At 43.2% G+C, this 21,869-nt stretch overlaps 1 protein-coding gene across 1 annotated transcript in view; it reads left to right on the plus strand.

Annotated features, from left to right (window-relative positions):
* Positions 1 to 935: 935 nt before the first annotated feature.
* LOC307270901 (NACHT, LRR and PYD domains-containing protein 3-like) overlaps positions 936 to 21,869 on the plus strand; it is a 36,609-nt gene continuing 15,675 nt past the window's right edge. Inside the window, exons 1-8 of the mRNA XM_080054785.1 lie at positions 936 to 982; positions 2,011 to 2,112; positions 5,867 to 5,960; positions 6,111 to 6,161; positions 13,369 to 13,473; positions 16,656 to 16,760; positions 21,352 to 21,424; positions 21,585 to 21,786. Coding sequence (XP_079910911.1) covers positions 5,899 to 5,960; positions 6,111 to 6,161; positions 13,369 to 13,473; positions 16,656 to 16,760; positions 21,352 to 21,424; positions 21,585 to 21,786 — 598 coding nt within the window. The 5' untranslated portion in view covers positions 936 to 982; positions 2,011 to 2,112; positions 5,867 to 5,898. The remainder of the gene's footprint in view (positions 983 to 2,010; positions 2,113 to 5,866; positions 5,961 to 6,110; positions 6,162 to 13,368; positions 13,474 to 16,655; positions 16,761 to 21,351; positions 21,425 to 21,584; positions 21,787 to 21,869) is intronic.

Genomic DNA, 21,869 nt, shown 5'->3' on the forward strand with positions numbered 1-21,869 from the left:
TAGCAAGACAGCGACATCTCAAACGAGGCTAATGTCTCGTCCAGCACAAAGCATTTCTACCGCTCAACATGAGTAGGGGCCATTAGCCTATGTTTGACACTGAAGTGTTAATTTTGACAGCAAATTCTGGTTTAGTCTTTTGAATAACACACCATTTAATTTAAGTCATATTTCAATCATCTGAAATCTTTTAGTCTAGTGTTAGTCGACCAAATATTAGCAGATTTTGGTCACTAAATGTTAATTTTTTTATTGAATGGTATTAAGGTTTGAATATGCAACACAGACACAGATTTAACGGTTGTAATACAAAACATGTATTTTATTTTATTCTTAATGTCAATAACATGGCCGTGGCTTTTTCACAAAAGATAATCTTGCAGAAAATAAGCATGAGGCTCTCCCTGAAAAAGATATGCGTTCTCCCTGAATGACATGCGATGCATAACATTCTTTCAAGATGAAGTACAATATTATTGAAACAGATAACCACCTACCTCTGAACTTACTGTCTTCTACTGTCTGTGCAAAAACATTAAGAAAAATAAAGTGCAATTCTCTAAAATAATAACTGGCGATGTCTCCCCGGTGTTCCACTCGCTGCTTTGCACTGATTTCTTCCCAACTTGTCCCACAAAAAGAGCAGTTCTGATTGGATCTCTTCTCTATTCGTCCCGCCCTAACCTTTTAGTCTCGTTTTTATTTGTTGACAATAGTTTCAGTATATTTGTCACAGTCTTTATCATCATATCTGACTTTTAATTTATTTTAAATTTATTTTAAATTAATTTTTTGTCTGTGAAAAAGGTTTGTTGACGAATATTTTTCATCATAGTCTTCGTCAATGAAATTAACACAGTTCCACTGAGACTGGTTGGACTGGTTTTAAATATTTCTCCGGCTGTTTACTGCTTCAAATACTTTCACTTCTGACTGAACGATGTGACGCAGTTTATTTTTTCCTCTAAAGCTCCAGCTGAAGGTAAGATATCAACTCTGCTCTCATTTATAATAATGATAATGGTCATATTTAATTATTTCTAGTGTAAATCTAGTTCCAGTAGAAACAGAAAAGTTGTGAAATTTGCCCAAACTCGTAACTCAGTTTCACGGGAAAGTAAGAAACAAAGGAGTCGACACATCCATTAACAAAGATCCTCCATTTTGTGTTAATGTTATATTATTATTAGTATTAACTAGTTACATATGAGTGTGTTGATACAGTAATCAGGGACCATAATGGAACTAAGCTTTGGGCTTTATTGTGTCATCTCACGTATTTTAATGTATGACACAGAGCGCTGTTTATATTTTATATCAAAATGTTCTAGTAAAATCAATCAATCTACTCTGACAGTGTGCTGTTAGTACGGTGACTGCAGTAAAGGAGCTGAGCACTTCAGCAGGAAACTTTGGACTTGTTGTTCTACTACATGTATCTGACGGCTCGTTACTTTACACATTCACATTTTACTCACAAAGTATTTGATCAACAAGTCAAATCTGAAGTTAGATTAAAGTATCAGCAGTGAATGAAACACTTCACATGAAGTCTTAACCTTCTGCTGTCTCATGGAAGGATATTTTGTTCATAATACTTGTAGTAAAACTTTGCATTTTCCCTGTGTAACAGCAGCAGCAGTAGTGAGTACTTGTTGTACAGGCCTGCTGTACTTCTTGTTCTGTTTCTGGCTTTAATCTGGCGCCATCTGCTGGACGTCAGCTGTATGAACACAGAGGACGTTTGAAATGATACAAATAATTTTATTGTCTGTGACGTGGCTCACAGGGAGAATAAAAACACTAGTTTGAACTACTTTTCAAACTGCTGAGTAGCTCAACCTGTAATATGACTTAATTTATTGATTAGGCGATTATATTTAGTTTTAATAATCTGAACGTGCAATGTACCTCTACTAATGTATCCATATACTCTGTAATGTACATAACTTAATTTATTGTTAATAGTATGGACTGTTTTTATCATCATCATCTTCGACTGCTTATCAGTAGTGGGGTCGCGGGGGCAGCAGCTCGAGCAGGGGACCCCAAACTTCTCTTTCCTGGGCCACATTGACCAGCTCTGACTGGGGGATCCCGAGTCACCATCTGGTAAGAATGCCCGAACCACCTCGACTGTTTCTATACATTCTGCAAATAATTAAAGCATCTTAAAGCACGTAATCATACTAAACTTTTACTGTTTTGAAGTTACAAACGCCGCTCACTAGAGTTGGGAGGTATTAAGGTATTACCGGGGTATTAAAATATAGCAACGGTATTCCTTTAATTACCGTGGATACCGTCATAAAGAATGCCTGGTGCATGTTAATAATAAATGCCTTAAGAGTGTGTGTGTCCATGTCCAGCAGCAGCACCACTGCCTGTGTTTTGAAGATGCTTTAAAAGTGATGACAAAACTGTTATTAATGTAGGTCTTATTTGTCAATTAAAGAACCTGTCAAAAAAGCACAACGCTCTCCACTGATAGGCCTTTCACACCAAAATGAACCAAGAGTCAGTTCCAGGCTGGTGTTGGGGTCAGTTCAAAACTGGTTACAGCCTTATCCCAGTTATGAACCGGTTGGTTTCACATCGACCGGAGACAGCCATGGAGCCGGCAAGAGAGCAACGTCATGACGTCACTGTAAACGTGTGTGTACGTCACCCGACGCCGCTGCTCTTGTGGCTAACGCTAAAGCTACCGCTAGCTTTAAGCACAACAACAGCGGCGAATACGTCTTATTTTTACACTTGTTGGCTCTCGCTTTGCTTTCTTAAGCAAACAGGACCCATACAGCGTATTCTCGCCGGTCAATTTGATCGCTACGTTCGGTAATTATGTCAGTGTTTCCCCCAGCGCTTTATAGCTAAGGCGGCCGCCTTAGCAACGCCAGCCTCCCGCCTTGACTACCAACCGACCCCCCCCCCCCCAAAAAAAAAAAAAAAAAAAAAATTAATTAATTTAATTTTTTTTTTTTTTTTTTGTGCTGCACAATTAATGTAATAGCAAGCGCGATGTGTGTGTTGTGCATGGTCATAACTGCGCGAAAGGCCGCGATTTGCGGTAAAAAGCATGTGTCCCCAAGCGTTTCTCTATCAGCTGCTCTGTGTCTGCGGCTTTGCGCGCGCGACCGTACCGCACCGCGTGCGACTACGGCATGCACGCGGGAGAGTTAAACGAGCAGAAGCAAACCGAGATTTAACTGGTGGCGATAATAAACGCAGTGCAGTTCTATGGGGATATTTAGCTGAACAGAAAGAAGTGCTCTGCAAAGCTAGAATAGTTTAAGACTCCACATCACTGTGGCAACACAACCTTTCTATCAGCTAGGACAGCGCAGAGAAAAGTTTGATGAATGCATGAGAGTCAGAGCCGGCCCGAGGCATAAGCGAACTAAGCGGTCGCTTAGGGCCCCCGACCGCCAGGGGGGCCCCCTCAAAAAAAAAAAAAAAAACATTTTTATTTTTATTTTTTTTTGTTTCTGTGTTTGATATTGACATCATATTATGCAAATGTGAGTTAACATACAAAAAAAAGAATACAATTTTTTGGTCTAGATAATTAATAGCCTAAAAATGTAATCAGTTCATCTGGGAGGTAATCCGAATCGGATCATGTCACGTTCACATCCATGCACAGTGTGTATTGAGTTTATTTAAAAACAATTGGAAATGGGGCTGCCCTCAGTTGCCCATGCACTGTGTATAGTCTATAGCCTATTTCAGCCTCGTCTGTGGAAAAAAAGATACAGTAGCTGGACAACAGAGTTCTTCTGCTTCGTTCCTCTCACTGAATTTAAATGCATTCATTATATTACAGAGCAATATGTCCCGTAAAAGAAAAAGAGCTTCAAGCCCAACCCAGAGGACCCTCCATAATATTTGATTTTATATTAATATTTGTATGGAAAATCCATGTGTCCTTCAATAGCTTCTAATTCATCTGACCAGTGTATCCAAATTATTTGTTCACACAAAATTTCTCAGATTCAGCCTCTTAATTTTTCTCTCAAAGTGCACCAGATTCATGCATTTCACTTTAAAAAGGTTAAAAAAAATCTCCCGGGGGGGCATACCCCCGGACCCCCCTAGGAAGCTCGGAATCTCGGCTGTCTAACATTTTCACACAGCTGCACAGTGGAGGCACTAGCGGAAAACACTGGGTGTGTGAATAATATTTAGCAAAGATCTATAGTTTCAGCAGCGCTAACATTGGACTGAAGGCTTGGGCCGGCTCTGAATGTATGGTCCATTATTTGTATTTAGTGTGTCTGTATAGTATTGCACCAAAACAGTAGAAGTTTTCTTTAATTGTGCTTTGTACTGTCTGCACGTTTACACATAATTTGTACCTGCACATAGCAAACAAAATTGCACAACTGTAAGGTCAGTGTCTGTTTTATTTCTTTACGGCGCATTGGCATCTTTGAGCAAAATACCCCTAAAATTTTCGCCGCGGCGCGTTGCGCCGCGCCTCCCCTGACACGGGGCAGTGACCACCTTGACTAAGACATTTTCTGGGGGAAACACTGTATGTTATGTTTACGTCTCGTAGTAGCGGTGTTTTTAAATATGGCGGGCATGAGGTTTGAGTTGCTCTGGTTGGTCAGGATAATCCCTCCCCCAACCGTTCGCGCAAGCAGTTCTTATCAAAACCCTGCTCAATCCTGGGGTATGAGTTCCCCCGGTTTTTACGGCCCGGAGCAGGCTCTCTGGCGGTGTGAAACCAAAACACTGGCTCTAACTCCGAACAAGCCCAGAACTAGCTCCGATTTTGCGGCGGTGTGAAAGGCCTATGAGACTGGTTAGACTGGTTCTAAATACTTCTCCGGCTGTTTACTGCTTCAAATACTTTCACTTCTGACTGAACGATGTGACGCAGGAAACTAGAGAGGAAGGAGGTGACACAGCCTTTAACAAAGATCCTCCATTTTGTGTTAATGAAATTTCATTATTAGTATTAATTAGTTACATATGAGTGTGTTGATACAGTAATCAGGGACCATAATGGAATTAAGCCTTTGGGCTTTATTGTGTCATCCCATGTATTTTAATCTATGACACAGAGCGCTGTTTATATTTTATATCAAAATGTTCTAGTAAAATCAATCAATCTACTCTGACAGTGTGCTGTTAGTACGGTGACTGCAGTAAAGGAGCTGAGCACTTCAGCAGGAAACTTTGGACTTGTTGTTCTACTACATGTATCTGACGGCTCGTTACTTTACACATTCACATTTTACTCACAAAGTATTTGATCAACAAGTCAAATCTGAAGTTAGATTAAAGTATCAGCAGTGAATGAAACACTTCACATGAATTCTTTACCGTCTGCTGTCTCATGGAAGGACATTTTGTTCATAATACTTGACGTGAAACGTTGCATTTCCCTGTGTAACAGCAGCAGCAGTAGTGAGTGATTGTTGTTCAGGCCTGCTGTACTTCACTCTTCATGTTCTGTTTCTGGCTCTAATCTGGCGCCATCTGCTGGACGTCAGCTGTATGAACACAGAGGACGTTTGAAATGATACAAATCAAACATTTTATTGTCTGTGACGTGGCTCATACAGGAAGAATAAAAACACTTGTTTTAACAACATTATTATTGGCTAAACCTGACATAACATTTATTATGAGATTTATATTTAGTTTTAATAATGTGAACGTGCAATGTAACTAAAGCTGTCAGATAAATAACCAATGAACACACACAATGTGACACAGTAGTATGAAGTAGAGAATAACAGACAATCACTGGAGCGTGTGCGTGTGCGTGTGCGTGTGTGTGTGTGTGTGTGTGTGTGTGTGTGTGAGAGAGAGAGATGGAAAGGAGGATTTCAGTTGATGTTGTTTTTCTCTCCAGGTGAAGGTGTATGTGAAGGTGTGGGCTCTGCTATGGATCAGAGTGAGGACAGAGAGGAGGGAGGGGAACATGGCGGCCAGACCAAAGCTCAGAGGTGACATGAGGATCTCTAACTGTCCATGACTCAAATCACTGCACCATCATTATTCTTCAGTTTACTGCATATTGCACATATTGTAAATAATGTTCCTCATATTGTATTGTTGTTATTATTCACTCTCTCTGTGTGTTTTGTGTTCAACAGACCGGACTCTCCTGGTCCTGGACCCAGCTTTCCGGACTTAAAGAGTTTTTGGTCTGTTACTAACAATTAAATTATTTAAATATCACCGATTCATGTTTTAACTGTTTATTTTCAGCATGATTCTTCTTGAGGGTCATTTATATTCTCACATGTGAAAGCTGTTCAGTGTAACTACTGTTTTTAGGGGCAGTGTAGATTATGTAGGGGAGAACGGGGTAATTTGTCACACGGGTAGGTTGTCACAATTGTTATATCTTGGAACCAGAAGGCGCTGTCTGTTAAATTTTGGTATGTAAATCCACAACTGGGATCAGAGGTCACCTACATAGTCTTCCTTGGAGTTAGACTGCTGCATTTGAGGTGAGAGGACTGTTAGTGTTTTTCATGTCAAATTGAAAATATTTAGCTCCTCAGTATTTTTCTTCTAGGCTTTTACACAATGGGTTTATAACAAAACACTTGTTACCCTAAAAAAGTGTGAAGGGTAAGCTATAGTTTAGATTGTTTTTAGCAAGCTAATTAGTTGTCAGATGTCAGCCTTGATGCTAGCAATAAATTCCAGTTTGGGTTGGTCGTCACATTTTTTGGGGGGTTGGTTGTCACATGTTATCCAAAGGGTGCAGCCAGGAAAGGAACCCAATAACAAAAGAAATTGTCAAGCTGTATCCTCACTGACACCCCAGAGAAGGAGAGAATTGAGCAGGAAAGGCAGCTAGCATGCAAAAGAGAAAAAGGGCAACAAAATCAAAACGACCCAGTGCATCCCAAACTAGACCAGTTGCCAAGGCTACTGCACCCCAGTGCACTCCACCCCAGCTGGGGAAGAAGAGAAAGAGACAGGAGGAGGAATCTTCATCAGATGAAGAGGATAGTTTGTGTTTGGTTTGTGTGGAAACCAGTGGCGGAGCCAGGAAATTTTCATTGGGGTGGCCAGGATGGGGCCAGTGATAATTTTTGGGTGGCAACCACAAGGGCTTTGGTTTTGCTTCAACATAAGTGGGGGTCTGGGGGTACTCCCCCAGAAAAAAATGTACTTCAAACATACCATTTTGTGCATTCTGGTGAATTTTAATGTACTTTTATGCCTTCTGTAGCCTATTTAATTATTATGGTGGACATGTCTACATTTCTGTTAAGGAAAAGACAACAGGCTCCCAGTGACGTAAATGTAATGTTATAAAAAGCAGTAAGGCTCTCAGGCATTCTGTATTGCTTTCAAATATTTACTCTACTGTATTGTTCAAAACATTTTTTTTAGGACACTACTCATGACACAGCAGCAGTGTGAACTATTATGACACTTGAAATTTTGAAATCATAGGGGAATATGTATTAACAATTAGAATCAATGTTTCAACATCCTAAACTGTTATTTTTACCTCTTTTGGGGGAATAGGGTTGTCTTTCTTACTTTTTGAGGGGGAAAAATGTATCTCTTCTGATTATTGGGGTGGGGTGGGGGGGCATCCCCTGTGCCCCCTCCCCCCGTCCCACCTCCCCAAATCTACGACTATGGGCAAGCATGTGTCTGTGAGTTGCTGAAAAAAACTGCACCACAGCTGCCACCGAAATGTTCAGACTTCAGAATTTGCAACAAAGCCCTAATGATCAGAAAAACAAGATGCTTTATTTAAACTATGTCCATGTTTAGGTGGTGATTGTATTTTTTTCGGCTGTACTGAAACTAACGGAGGGAGTCAGGCGGCTCACTCTATAGGCCTTTCCTCTTGTTGCGCTGTCAGTTCGCAATGCCTACATGGCTGTGTTTTCATGCTCGTGAAATGCAATCCGATCGCGGAAGCCTCCCCTGAACAACGTTAGCGGACATGAGATCCCCGGCGGCCAGTTATCATTTTAGCCGTTAAGCCACAGAGCTTTTCTCACCGGCAAAGTGATGACACCGTTACCCACAGTCACAGTCTCACCCCATGTTTCACCGGGTGAATCACTGCTTTGCTTGCGCAAGGCTTTTGTGTTTCGGTTTAACATCAGTTTTGGGCGAGCGAGTGTTTTAACTTTATGCTGAATAACCATTGCACTGCAATCGCTGAAAGCAAAATAGTTCAGGCGGGTGCGGGGCAGAGCGGAGCGCACTAGTAGAGATGGAAGGGTTCGCTTACTTGCCAGTCGAGGCGTCAGGTCTGTAGTAACCATGGTAGTAACAGGCATTCAGGCTTGAGCTGTTACATGATGTGTGCATGCGGCTAAAAGGTCCGACAGTGTACTAGCGGTGTAAGAAAGGTTCCGCATTTTTCCACAGCCGTCAAAATTTTGACGGCTGTGATATGGCGCTTGGGGTGGCCAATGGAGTGGCCAAGATTCCACCCCCGGCCCCTCCTGGCTCCGCCACTGGTGGAAACGTTCTCCAGCACTCGTTCAGGGGAGGTAAGGGAGAAGTGTTGTATGTGCAACCAGTGGGCACACAATCTCTGCTTAGTTAGAGTGAGCAGACCCTACATTTGCCATCACTGTAACTCAGATAGTGAATGTGTGTATCCTAGAGTAGGCTATTATTGTTGTTGTTATTTGTGTTGTTCTTTAATAATAATAATAATAATAATAATAATAATAATAATAATACATTAAATTTAGAGGCGCCTTTCAAGGCACCCAAGGTCACCTTACAGAGCATAAAATCATCCTAAAATCATTAAAAACAAGACATTGTGGAAAAAACAAAACAACAAAACAAACAAACAATCAAGACAGGGACCAGTTATATGTTGTGTGCGAGTTTGAACAGGTGAGTTTTGAGTTGTGACTTGAAGGTTGTAATGGTGTCTGTTTTATGTGTGGGGGGGGGAGTTCCAGAGCCTGGGTGCTGAACAGCTGAATGACCGGGCACCCATTGTGCTGAGGCGTGATGTGGGGATGGATAGTAGTCCAGCAGAGGATGAGCGGAGGGAGCGGGAGGGAGTGTAGTCTTGGAGGAGGTTGCAGAGGTAATTGGGGGCTAGGTTGTGGAGAGCTTTGTAGGTGAGGAGTAGGGTCTTGTATTGGATGCGGTAGGGTACTGGGAGCCAGTGAAGTTTGATGAGGACAGGGGTGATGTGTTCAGATGATTTGGTGCGGGTGATGATCCTGACGGCTGAGTTCTGAATGATCTGCAGTCTGTTGATGAGTTTGGTGGGGAGTCCGGTGAGGAGGGCGTTGCAGTAGTCTATACGTGATGTGACAAATGAGTGAACCAGGATTTCAGTGCTGGATTGGGTCAGTGATGGGCGGAGTCTGGCGATGTTGCAGAGGTGGAAGAATGCAGTCCGGGTGATGTTTTGAATATGAGGTGCGAATGAGAGGGTGTTGTCCAGGATGACGCCGAGGCTCTTAACTTTGGAGGAGAAGGGTACTGGGAATCCATCGATGTGTATGAGTGGAGCTGGGGTGTGTTGTGATTTGGTGAGGGTGGATTTGGAGCCGATGAGCAGGGCCTCGGTCTTGTTTGCGTTGAGTTTTAGGAAGTTCCTGCTCATCCAGCTACGGATGTCTTCCAGGCAGGTGATGAGGGAGGTGGGGGGATGGCAGCGGTGGGTTTGGTGGAGATGTAGACCTGTGTGTCGTCGGCGTAGCAGTGAAAATGGACCCCATGGTGACGGAGGAGTGTGCCCAGCGGGAGGAGGTAAGTGGTGAACAGGAGTAGACCCAAGACTGACCCCTGGGGGACACCCAGTGAGACACCCGAAAACCCAGACTTGTGTTTGCTCAGCTGAACAAATTGTTGACGGCCGGTGAGGTAGGATGTGAACCAGGAGAGTGCAGCACCAGTGATCCCAATGCCAGCCAGGCGGTCCAGGAGCAGAGGGTGGGAGATGGTGTCGAATGCTGCGCTGAGATCGAGGAGGATGAGTATGGTGAGTAGTCCAGAGTCGGCTGCACGGAGGAGGTCGTTGGTTATTTTGACTAGGGCTGTTTCAGTGCTGTGTTTTGGACGGAAGCCAGATTGGAACGGTTCGTGGATATTGTTTGTGTCAAGGTGGGACTGTAGTTGTGCGGCAACCACCCTTTCAAGTGTTTTGGAGATGAAAGTGAGATTGGAGATGGGCCGGTAGTGGTTGAGGTCGGTTGGGTCAGCACCTGGCCTTTTCAGGATGGGAGTAATGGCAGCCAGCTTGAGGGTGGGGGGTACATTACCAGTAGTGAGGGAAGAGTTAATTATGTTGGTGATCATGGGGGAGATGGACGGTAGACATGCTTTGACAAGGGAGGTGGGAAGAGGATCGAGCTGACAGGTGGTGGTTTTGGATTTGCGGATGAGTTCAGAGACGGTCTGTTCTGTTACTGGGGTGAAGTCAGAGAGGGTGCTGATGAGAGGTTGGCCATTGGTGATCATCCAGGGTGGGTCATCAGAGGGGGTGCTAGATGTGGCCAGTTGTTGGTGAATGGTGTTGATTTTTGAGCGGAAGAAGTCCAGGAACGCAGTGCACTGGGTGGTGGAAATGTCTGGAGGGAGGGTTTTAGGAGGCTGAAGTAAGTGGCTGACTGTTGAGAAGAGGACTCTGCTGTTACCTGTACCAGTGTTGATGAGGTCGGAGTAGTATGAGGTTTTGGCAGTGGTGAGGGCATTCTTGTAGTGATGGAGGTGGTCCGAATACATTTGGCGGTGTACAGTGAGTCCAGTCTTATTGTAGAGTCGCTCCAGTTGACGGCCAGTGGCTTTGAGCTGGCGGAGATGAGGAGTGAACCATGGAGCAGTGTGGGTGAATGAGACTGAGCGGGTTTTCAGGGGGGCCAGGGTGGTGAGGGAAGAGGAGAGGCAGTTATTGTAGTGAGTCACCAGGTCAGTCAGGGAGGATGCTGGGGGAGGGTTGGGGTAGGAGCTGATCAGGGTGGAGAGGTCTGTGGTGTTGATATGTTTGATGTTTCTGAAGGAGATGGTCCGTTGTTCCTTGGCTTTGTGTAGTTGGGTGTGAATGTCAAAAAGTACAGCTTTGTGGTCGGAGATGGGGAAATCAATGACATCAAGGTTAGTGGGAGTGATGTCAGTGCAGCAGATTAAATCCAGAATGTGACCTTTGTTATGGGTTGGGAGGTTGACATGTTGTGTGATACCAAGACAGTCCAGAAGTGACGTGAAGTCGTTAGCAAAAGTACAGGATGGGTTGTCAATGTGGATGTTGAAATCACCAAGGAGGATAACAGTGGGGGACATTGCACATACAGATGTGAGTAGTGATGAGAATTTGTTGAGGAAAACGGCAGAGGGTTTTGGTGGTCTGTAGATGGTGACATTGACAGTGGGTTTGGGGCCTGTGAGTTTTACAGCTAGACATTCAAAGGAGGAGTGATGGGGGACTGTGACAGTGGTGACTTTGATGTTATCACGGTGGAGGAGAGCGAGGCCACCCCCCCTCCCAGTGACCCGGGGTTTATTAATAAAAGAAAAACCTGGTGGGACAGCCTCATTAAGATGGGAGTAATCATTTGGTTGTTGCCAGGTCTCAGTGAGGCAGAGAATTTCTAGGTTCTGGTCAACAATAAAGTCGGATATGAGAAGGGCTTTATTACTGAGGGATCTGGTGTTCAGCAGACAGAGTTTCAGACAGGTGAGTGGAGTGTAGCAGGTTGCTTTGAGCAGAGGGGACAGTACACTTTGATTGACAGGACTGACAGTACGGGCTGTGCGAGGAGGGGGGCGTGGCCCAGTGGACCAGAAGGAGCGGATGTTTTTGTTGCTGTTGCGAGTGTAGTGAAAGTTCCGTCCAGAGCCTCGGTGGATGTATTTTGGTCGTTTGAGAATGTAGTGGTGGGATGCAAGCTGAGGTGGGGGGGTCCTTGAGAAGATCCGGAGACGTAACATCTCCGTTACCGAGTAACGGAGCGGCAGAGATGCGCTCGTGAGAGTCAAACATAGCGCAATCCAGAGGAAAAGATTAAAAATTCACATGTTGTGAAGTCGGCAGCGGCGTAAACCAGCGGAGGCAGAGGAGTGGAGCGTGCCGGTTGTAGCTTCACTGGAGACGGGGAAGCCAGTTGGACGGCGCCGGGGGTTAGCAGCAGTCTAGCCGGCCAGCAGGTGAACACTGTCGGGTAGCGGTGTAGCAGGGAGGCGGCGTCCTCCGCGATTGACAGCAATCCGCAAGCGCAGGTAAGCGTCCAGGAGAGCTGGCAGGGTGGCAGCGGACCAGTCCGAACTGGTGTGCTTCGTGGGGCACACCGGCGCAGGCTATCCAGCCACAGTGCGGAGAGGAGCCACGGGAGTCCCGACAGGTGAGCCCTGTGCAGGCGAAGCTAGCTTCTGGCTAACGCGTGAGGCAGTAGCAGCAGGCAGGCAAACAATCTGCTATTTCAGTATCGCAGAGTGAAAGATCGAGCGAGCCGAATCAAGCAGAAGGATTTAAGGTCCAACGTTCATAAAAGACAAAACTTGATGAATCATACGAAGCATCAAAATAACGAAAACCAGGGGAGGCGCGGCAGCAGCTTGCCAGCGGTCCCTCACACCCGATCCCAATTATCAAAAAAAAAAAAAAAAAATGTTGTACATACAGTAGGTTGGTCTTAATATGTATTTCCTTTTTGTTAATTCCTTGCTCATTTTGTGTTAAGATGCATAAAGTTATGTAGGCCTATTTTTCAACTTGACAATGAAATTAAACTTTCAAATGTAGTTCTGCTTTCTTGCCTTCTTTTTACGATTTTTCCCATAAAGATAACATTGTGACAAACAACCCCATAGTGTGTGACAACCGACCCCTTGATGGGGTCACAATGTGTTAGAGTGTCTTTGATGGCAAATTTCTTCTTTATTACAATAAGATAGAAAAGGCGAGGGGTTCACATTTCAAGCCAATACCTTAATCTTCAATTTAATGTAGGAATGACTATTGAAAGATGTTTAGATGAAGAGCAATTCTCACTAGAGTAAAAAGTGTGCCTACTTACCCCGGTCTCCCCTACTGCAGGGATGCACCGATCCACTATTTTTCAGTCTGATCCACTTCTTTTTAGTTCCGATCCGATTCCGATATCTGGGTTTTGGATATCGGCCGATACAAATACTGTCCGATATCATAATAATAATAATACATTTGTTTGTTGGTTGTGATGTTATGTGTAAGGTTAGGAAGGCTTAAGCGAGACAGAAATTCTAATTTAATAGAGCAAGAAATACACACAGATGCATACATACGTTTATCGTAACAGCTTTAAACTATTTAAATCACGTCAGTCCGATATGTAGATTGGAGCCATATCGGACCTGATACCGATATTGGATCGGATCGGCCCCATCCCTAATTTACTGTTTCCTGTGTTCTATCAGGAGGAAGCTGGAAACACCAGAGCCCAGCTGTTTGTCCATGAAGAGTGATGATTCTATGGATCATCCTTTAGTATTCAAAGATGGTCGTCAGTCTGTTGATCTAAGGTAAGGATTCAGAACTTACACAAAATAAAACCCTGCGCTGACCATTGTTTAAACTTTATTTATACCATAGTCTGTGCGAATACTCTATTCTGATTGGCTGGATAACATTCCATAGGTGTGGATTAACCCCTGATGTATGGACACCTAGATGGAACTGTTACATTGTGTCCACTTTAATGCATCGCTGCTGATTCAACAGTGTTGATAAGGGATTTATAAAAATTAAATATCCTGCGAATGACACGCGATCTAGCAGTATTGTCATGGATGTATTAGGCACGTGTAGGCCCAGTGGCGTGCACAGACATTTTTGTGGGCAGGTGCTCAGTGCAAAAAAAAGGTCACAATATATTCTATCGATGAATGACCAAATCATTTTAAGGGTACTTGTACAAAATCCCCCCCTGGCCTAATGACTTTTAATACCCGGCCACACATAGAGTGTTTCTCAAAGGAATTTGGGAGACTGTTTGGGACCCTGGACCTTTTAGGGGGATCCGGGGGAATGCTCCCCCAGAAGAAAAATTTGAACCTTTTAAAGTAAAATTCATCAATCTGGTGCACTTTGAGAAGAAAGCTAAGGCTAAATCACCTGTGTCAATGTGGGCTATTTAGTACTATTTTCTGGAATAATTTGGAGACACAGAATTACCAAAAAGCAGAAAGAAAAAATGTACATGTTTGAAAAAAAAACAGTCAGCTTCGGATTTTTTAAAATAATCCCTTATCCCGAATTCTCTCTGTGAAGTCTTCGTTAGGCCCCTGATCTCTGTACTAATAATATCCTATTAAGGTAAATACAAGATTACTGCAAGTCTTGTAACATAAAAATAACTTATGGTTGGGACAAAACAATATAATTAGCTTATATACACTCAACAAAAATATAAACGCAACACTTTTGTTTTTGCTCCCATTTTTCATGAGATGGACTTAAAGATCTAAAATTCATTCCAGGTACACAATTGTACCATTTCTCTCAAACATTGTTCACAAATCTGTCTAAATGTGTGATAGTGAGCACTTCTGCTTTGCTGAGATAATCCATCCCACCTCACAGGTGTGCCACATCAAGATGCTGATCTGACATCATGATTAGTGCACAGGTGTGCCTTAGACTGTCCACAATAAAAGGCCACCCTGAAATGTGCAGTTTTGTCTCACAGCAAAATGCCACAGATGCCACAAGCATTGAGGGAGCGTGCAATTGGCATGCTGACAGCAGGAATGTCAACCAGATCTGTTGCTCGTGCATTGAATGTTCATTTCTCCACCATAAGCCGTCTCCAGCAACTTTGCACAGCCATTGAAGAGGATTGGACCAACATTCCACAGGCCACAATTGACAATCTGATAAACTCTATGCGAAGAAGATGTGTTGCACTGCATGAGGCAAATGTTGGTCACACCAGATACTGACTGGTTCTGAGTCCCCAGACCCCCAATAAAGCAAAAAACTGCACATTTCAGAGTGGCCTTTTATTGTGGACAGTTCATTCATGAAAAATGGGAGCAAAAACAAAAGTGTTGCGTTTATATTTTTGTTGAGTGTAGCTTCATGACTGATTTAGTACCACCAACCCACTTTGCGTAGTTAAAATAAAATGTGTGGACAGCATTTAAGATATTTCAATAACATTTGAGGAACAGTTCAACATTAAAATCTGAGCTTTAAAAGGCCCTGAACAGTTAACATGACTCTGGTCTTGACTCTGACCTTTCATCCAGGAGAGCAGAGAGCTGCTCCCCTGAGCTGCCTGCTGTAGCTCCCTTTCTTTTTCCTTTTTTAATCTCTCCTTTCTAGGCATTATAATGCAATTTTTTTTTGCAATTTGTTACTCGTAATTATATTGTTAAAATGAATTGTGTTAAATCTGGCACTGGCTATAAAAGGGCTTTTTTTTGACAGTGTGTGCAATTTGAGGCTTCAAAGTACCGGTTAAAGTACCGTTTAAGCACCGGAACCGTTTCAAAAGTACCTAGTAGTAACCGGTATCGATAAAAACCCAACCGATACCCAACCCTACTCGTAACACAAGAGCTGTAGTAACGATAGTAGTAAAATAAAGTTGCTAAACTTAGGCCCTGTTCTCACGGTGAATACGTGACAGTTTTCCCGTTTTTTTTTTTTTTTAAACCCCGTTCAGACACATTTTATCTGACATCTTCACCCGTGCACATGTTTTCAGAGGAAACGGGACGAAATCGATGTAGTAAGCATGCCAGGCCAGCAGTTGGCGGTACAAGGTAGTAGTAGATAGCATTTCCGGTACAATTTGATGCATAAAACCTTACTAAAACCGAAAATTAATGCCACTAACGTTCATAAAGCGGTTGGTGTAAGCTTGGGGTTACAAGTATTGTAAATGACAAGCTTTCTGTCCTCTTATTTCACCGCATTGAACTCATGAAAACAGAAGACATGCTGATAGTGAAAGGGCTTTGTGAGCGGCTACTTTTCCTGTCAGGTGTACTTCAAAATAAAAGTCAACTCACGTTTGTCCGGTGAAATGCTGTTAATGTTTAGCCAGTGAAATGCTTTTACTGTGAAGCTGTAGCCTTAATGCTCCTTTTGTTGAACAGTAACTTAACCGCTGCGCGCTGAACTATGGATAGTGTTTTTTAATGTAGAGAGAGCCGTGTACACAAGTTTATTTTGCTAGAAAAAGCGGCAGAGCACATATCTTTCCCCAGACAAAGTGGCGGGTGCATGGTATCAATAACTTACTAATAGACTACAGACTAAATTGGCGAGTGTTATAGGCCTATTTAAGCCCTGCACGTTATGTTGTCTTCTAACTTTATAACTCGCGTGTGGGTATTGACAGCAAATGTTATAGACTATGCGCTATGCATACGTAAAGTGGAGCCGTGACGTCAGCGTTACCAGGGGAAATGGTTTCGGTGTTCACACGAAACCAAAACCGTTGTGTTTTCCAAAAAATCCTCCCTGGGAGTAGATCTCAAAAACTTGCGGTTTCATGCCTGCGTTTGCTGTTTTCATGTACATGATATAGTGCAACCGCGGGAATTTTTCCGCGTTTGCACCGTTTCGTGTTGCCGTGAGAACAGGGCCTTAATGTCCTCTGGCTAAACGTCAATGGTTATCTCGTTAAAAAGGTGAGTAAGACCCCTGTTAAATTTGAAAAGGTGTGTAACTGAGTTTACATGTGTTCTATCAGGAGGAAGCTGGAAACACCAGAGCCCAGCTGTTTGTCCATGAAGAGTGATGATTCTATGGATCATCCTATAGTATTCAAAGATGGTCGTCAGTCTGTTGATCTAAGGTAAGGATTCAGAACTTACACAAAATAAAACCCTGTGCTGACCATTGTTTAAACTTTATTTATACCATAGTCTGTGCGAATACTCTATTCTGATTGGCTGGATAACATTCCATAGGTGTGGATTAACCCCTGATGTATGGACACCTAGATGGAACTGTTACATTGTGTCCACTTTAATGCATCGCTGCTGATTCAACAGTGTTGATAAGGGATTTATAAAAATTAAATATCCTGTCGTGCAATAGCCTCTGGACACCACAGGATGGCACTCGTAACACAAGAGCTGTAATAGTAGTAAAATAAAGTGGCTAAACTCAATGCCCTCTGGCTAAAAGTCAATGGTTATCTCGTTAAAAAGGTGAGTAAGACCCCTGTTAAATTTGAAAAGGTGTGTAACTGAGTTTACATGTGTTTAGCCACCAAAGCCCGGCTTCACTGTCTATCTGAGCTACTGCTGTTAGGCAATGCCTCACGTAACTGCAGCCCATAATACACATATTCTCTGTGAAATGTGATATTGATTTTGGGGAGCTGTTGTCAAACATATTGGCCGATTACATTTACTGTTTGTACAGCATGCGCAATGTTTTTGACTTTGTATCTGCTAGCATAAGAGTAGCTCTGTGGCTAACAGCTGCCGCAGTCTCCCGTTGCTCGTATTATCCCTGGTCCGACTTCCCAGTACTTGAACGCACCGTCAAAGCCAAATTATGTCGTTGCTAAGTCATCACCTTGGTCGTTCCTATTTACTGGAGTACTGACCTACGTTTTCATTATATAAGAACCTTATGGGTTTGCGATGGGTATTCCAGTTATTATACAAGGTCTCGGGCGTTGCTATGGAAACAAGTTGTTACTTGTTAAAAAAAAATCTAATTTGATGGCAAAAAGGCATGAAAATATAAATGAGTGGTCTAAGTCCAAGTCCAAAAGTAGACGTATTAGAAAAACTGATCTTATGACCAAAAAAAATGCAAAACTTTAAGCCTCAGAGGAGAGACAGCACTCTGCTCGTGGTGTCACTTGACAGAATGGCTGAAGCATTCATTTATTCAAATTGAAACCATGAATCGAAACAAAACGATTATCAAACCTGTGAATGAGGATCTCCAGCATTCTGTGAGTGGTGTTCAAACTATGGGGTTTTTAGGCATGCAAACTCGTCACCTTTCGGCGAAATTCGCCGTTTTGGAAACAAAATTGGCCATCTATATGATTTGTGGAGATCCGTTGAGAAAATATTTTTTGGAGGGGGGGAGGGGGGGGGTCTGATGGCCAGCTGTGTGTGTGTGTGTGTGGAGCGGAGCATGGACATGGAGTGACCATCCATAGTGACTAACTATGATTGACGGATGTTAACTCCTATCATATGAGCTTTGACGGTCATTTGGCCAATCAGAAACAGTGTTTGTCATTGAGGGGCGGTGACATCATTTTTTTTCTCTCCGAGTCATCGGAGCGTTCAAGTAGCCGCAGTACTAGTATTTTACCGTGTTAATGTGCCTACTAGTGTTGCCACTCGTCCCGTTTTTCCCAGAAGCGTTCTCTTTTTTCACCAGCTGTCCCGGGAAAAAATAAATCTCTCCCGGGACACAATTTGTCCCGTTTTTTGGGGGGAAATGCCAAAACCTCATTTGATTTCCTTCGTTCAGTAGTTAAGGCCCTTTCACACGGGCCGAGGCGTTTGTTGCGCCAACTAATTCTCAATGGAGAGGCGAGCGGGGCCGGGCAGAGAGAAAGCGCAGCGTTCCGTCGTCAGGCGGCACGACAAGCGGGCAGGAGCGGTCTCAACGATCTCGGGGCCCGTTTCAAGACCCAGTGTGGGGCCCCCCACTTTTTTTTTTTTTTTTTTTAATAAATAATGCTTGTGCATGCTCCCGGCGAAAATAGAAAAAAAGATTGTGGAAACCATTTGGTTCATATACGGATTATGAGATAATGGGCCCATGGGCCCAGACTCTTAAAGCCCCCCACTTCCCCTCCCCCACTCCTCCCTATCCCTATTCAACAGATAAAGGGTGGATAGCTACTTTTTATGAACAGTATATAATTTACACATAGAAAGCTTATTACTGTAGGTGTGAGGGGGCCTTCAAGGCCCCTTATGAAGCCCCTAAAACAGAGCTAATAATGGTTTAGTTTTGCACTTGCTTTTCTATTATTCACCTACTAGTTGAGGGGCCCATGATGATTTATTTCCTTATTTTAGGCAATACCTTTTTGGACCCTGTTATTGACATGAGAGACTGAGCTCTTTGACAATGTGACATGTAAAGTTACTATCACTATCTCTGGCTTAGGGCCCCCCTGAGCCCTTGGGCCCCTGGGCCTGGTTGCATGCAATTTTCTTCTCAAAGTGCACCAGATTGATGAATTTTACTTTAAAAGGTTGCATTTTTTTCTTCCGGGGGAGCATTCCCCCTTACAAGGTCCAGGGTTCCCACCTCAGTCTCCTTATATATCCTACTGTAAAAAGCACTGTAGGTGTTTATGGTTATTATAGGTCATTACACTGGTCAGTCTGAACTGGTAGCCTAATAATGGCCGAGCCCTCCGCCCCAAACATCAAGTGTCCCTTTTTTTCCTAAATCCAAGGTGGCAACCCTAGTGCCTACTCGATTTATGTGAATCACTTTTTAAATAAATTCACAGAGTTTGCCAACCGTTGTTTTACAGCCATTTGCATTGCTTTATGCTCGCGCTGATTAACAGCCGCGGTTGGCGGATTGTCACTGCAGATTAACGTGTCACCTCAAGTTAATAATGTGCTTTTGTCTATTGCTGTTTTCACGGTTTTTGAATGGTGCGTGGTGTTCTGGCCGTGCATGTAGTGATTTTAGCAGATCAGCGCCGAAACAACACACTCGCCTGCGTCCTCCACTATCGTCTCATTTTGCACCATTATGTTCCTGCGCACGACTGAAGTGTGTGTGTGTGTGCGTGCGCATGTGTGAGTGCGTGAACACGAGATTAACTATGGTGACAGAGTGTATTCTTATGTGTTTGATTGATGGTTGTGTAACAAAGATAAGGCAAATCCTGTTTGCCACAATATAAATAGTTAGTTTATTGTAAGGGAATTTGGTGTGATTGATTTGAGGCTCCATGTTATTTTCTTTCTTATTTAAAGCTGGTTTTGCCAGCATTTTTAACCGTTTTTCTAAGCTGTTTTTAACCGTTTTTCTTGGTAAATAGGCTACCTACACACTTTGTATTGGAAACGTCAAGAAGGTTGGCTGACTAACTTGTTTTGCTCATTTTACTATTCATCTGACAATGTTTTTTTTGTCCTTAATTCTCTTCACCAGAATACACCAAATTGCTTCTCTTAAATGTTCAAATCACAAAAAAAAATCTTCTGGGGGGAAGCCCCCAGACCGCCTACCGTTGTTTGTTTTCGGGCTTCTCACCTTTTTCATGGCTCATGAGTTTGCATGCCTGGGTTTTACTAGTTCATGTTGACCTAGTAAAAGTGTTCCTGGTGTCATGTAGAAGCTGGACCCCAGCTCAGCTCAGCTGCTCTGCCTCCGCAGGCTCCTGCTATAGGGGAGAACGGGGTTATGTCACACGGGTTGGTAGTCACAATCGTTATATCTCGGAACCAGAACGCACTGTCTGGGAAATTTTTGTATGTAATTATCCAGAATTGGGATCAGAGGTCACCTACATAGTCTTCCTTGGAGTTAGACTGCTGAATTTGAGGTGAGAGGACTGTTTGTGTTTTTCATGTCAAATTGAAAATATTTAGCTCTTCAGTATTTTTCTTCTAGGCTTTTACACAATGGGTTTATAACAAAACACTTGTTACCCTAAAAAAGTGTGAAGGGTAAGCTATAGTTTAGATTGTGGTTAGCAAGCTAATAAGTTGTCAGATGGTTGTTGGCCTTGATGCTAGCAAGAAATTCAAGTTGGGGTTGGTCATCACATTTGTGGGGGGTTGGTTGTCACATGTTATCCAAAGGCTGCAGCCAGAAAAGGAACCCAATAACGAAAGAAATTGTCAAGCTGTATCCTCACTGACACCCCAGAGAAGGAAAGAATAGTGCAGGAAAAGGCAGCTAGCATGCAAAAGAAAAAAGGGCAACAAAATCAAAACAACCCAGTGCATCCCAAACTAGACCAGCTGCCAAGACTACAGTAAGTTATGTAGGCCTATTTGTCAACTTGACAATGCAATTAAACTTTCAAATTTAGTTCTGCTTTCTTGTTTTTTTTAAGATTATTCCCATTAAGATAACATTGTGACAAATAACCCCATAGTGTGTGACAACCGACCCCTTGATGGGGTTGGTTGTCACAATGCGTAAGGGTGTATTTGATGATTAATTTCTTCTTTATTACAATAAGTTAGAAAAAGTGAGGGATACACATTTCAAGCAACAACACCTTAAGCTTCAATTTAATGTAGGAATGACTATTGAAAGATGTTTAGGTAATGAGCAATTTTCACTAGAGTAAAAAGTGTGCCTACTATCCCCGGTCTCCCCTATCTCTGCCTGGCCCCTTGCCCTCTCTTTGCCCCTTCCCTCTGTTCTGCAAACACCAGTTTCCCTCCCCAGACATGAGCTCATTCGTTATGGTTTCTCCACAGAGTCAACCAGGAGATCTCAGAGGTTCCCAGTGGACGGTCTGACCAGCTAACACACCTGGACTCAATATTCATGGTCTGTACATGAACAACAGCAACTACTTTCCATCTGTTCTGTTCACAACAACATTGTTTAACTGTTTAGACCAGTGGACTGTCTGTCTGTCCAACATGGATCTGATGGTTGCGTCATGATTTTAGTTTGATCGTGTCGTTTATATAATATTCTGTTCCAGCTGCTGGAGGAAAACATTGTCTCGTTTGTGAAGAACGAGCTGAAGAAGATGCAGAAGCTTCTGAGTCCAGATTACCCAGAATGCTTAAAGGGTCAGAGTGAGGATGAGGAGCAGAGCAGCAGCAGAGAGGCATTTCTGAAGATCACACTGGACTTCCTGAGGAGAATAAAGCAGAAGGAGCTGGCTGACCTTCTGTGGAGCAGTAAGAGGATTTCTCTAAAGGTTTAACATGATGGTGAAATGGGACATTTACTTAAGTCTCCAGAGATGGAGGGACAGATGTTT

This window comes from Ammodytes marinus, assembly GCF_949987685.1.
Source record: "Ammodytes marinus genome assembly, contig: scaffold_88, whole genome shotgun sequence".
NCBI lineage: Eukaryota > Metazoa > Chordata > Actinopteri > Uranoscopiformes > Ammodytidae > Ammodytes > Ammodytes marinus.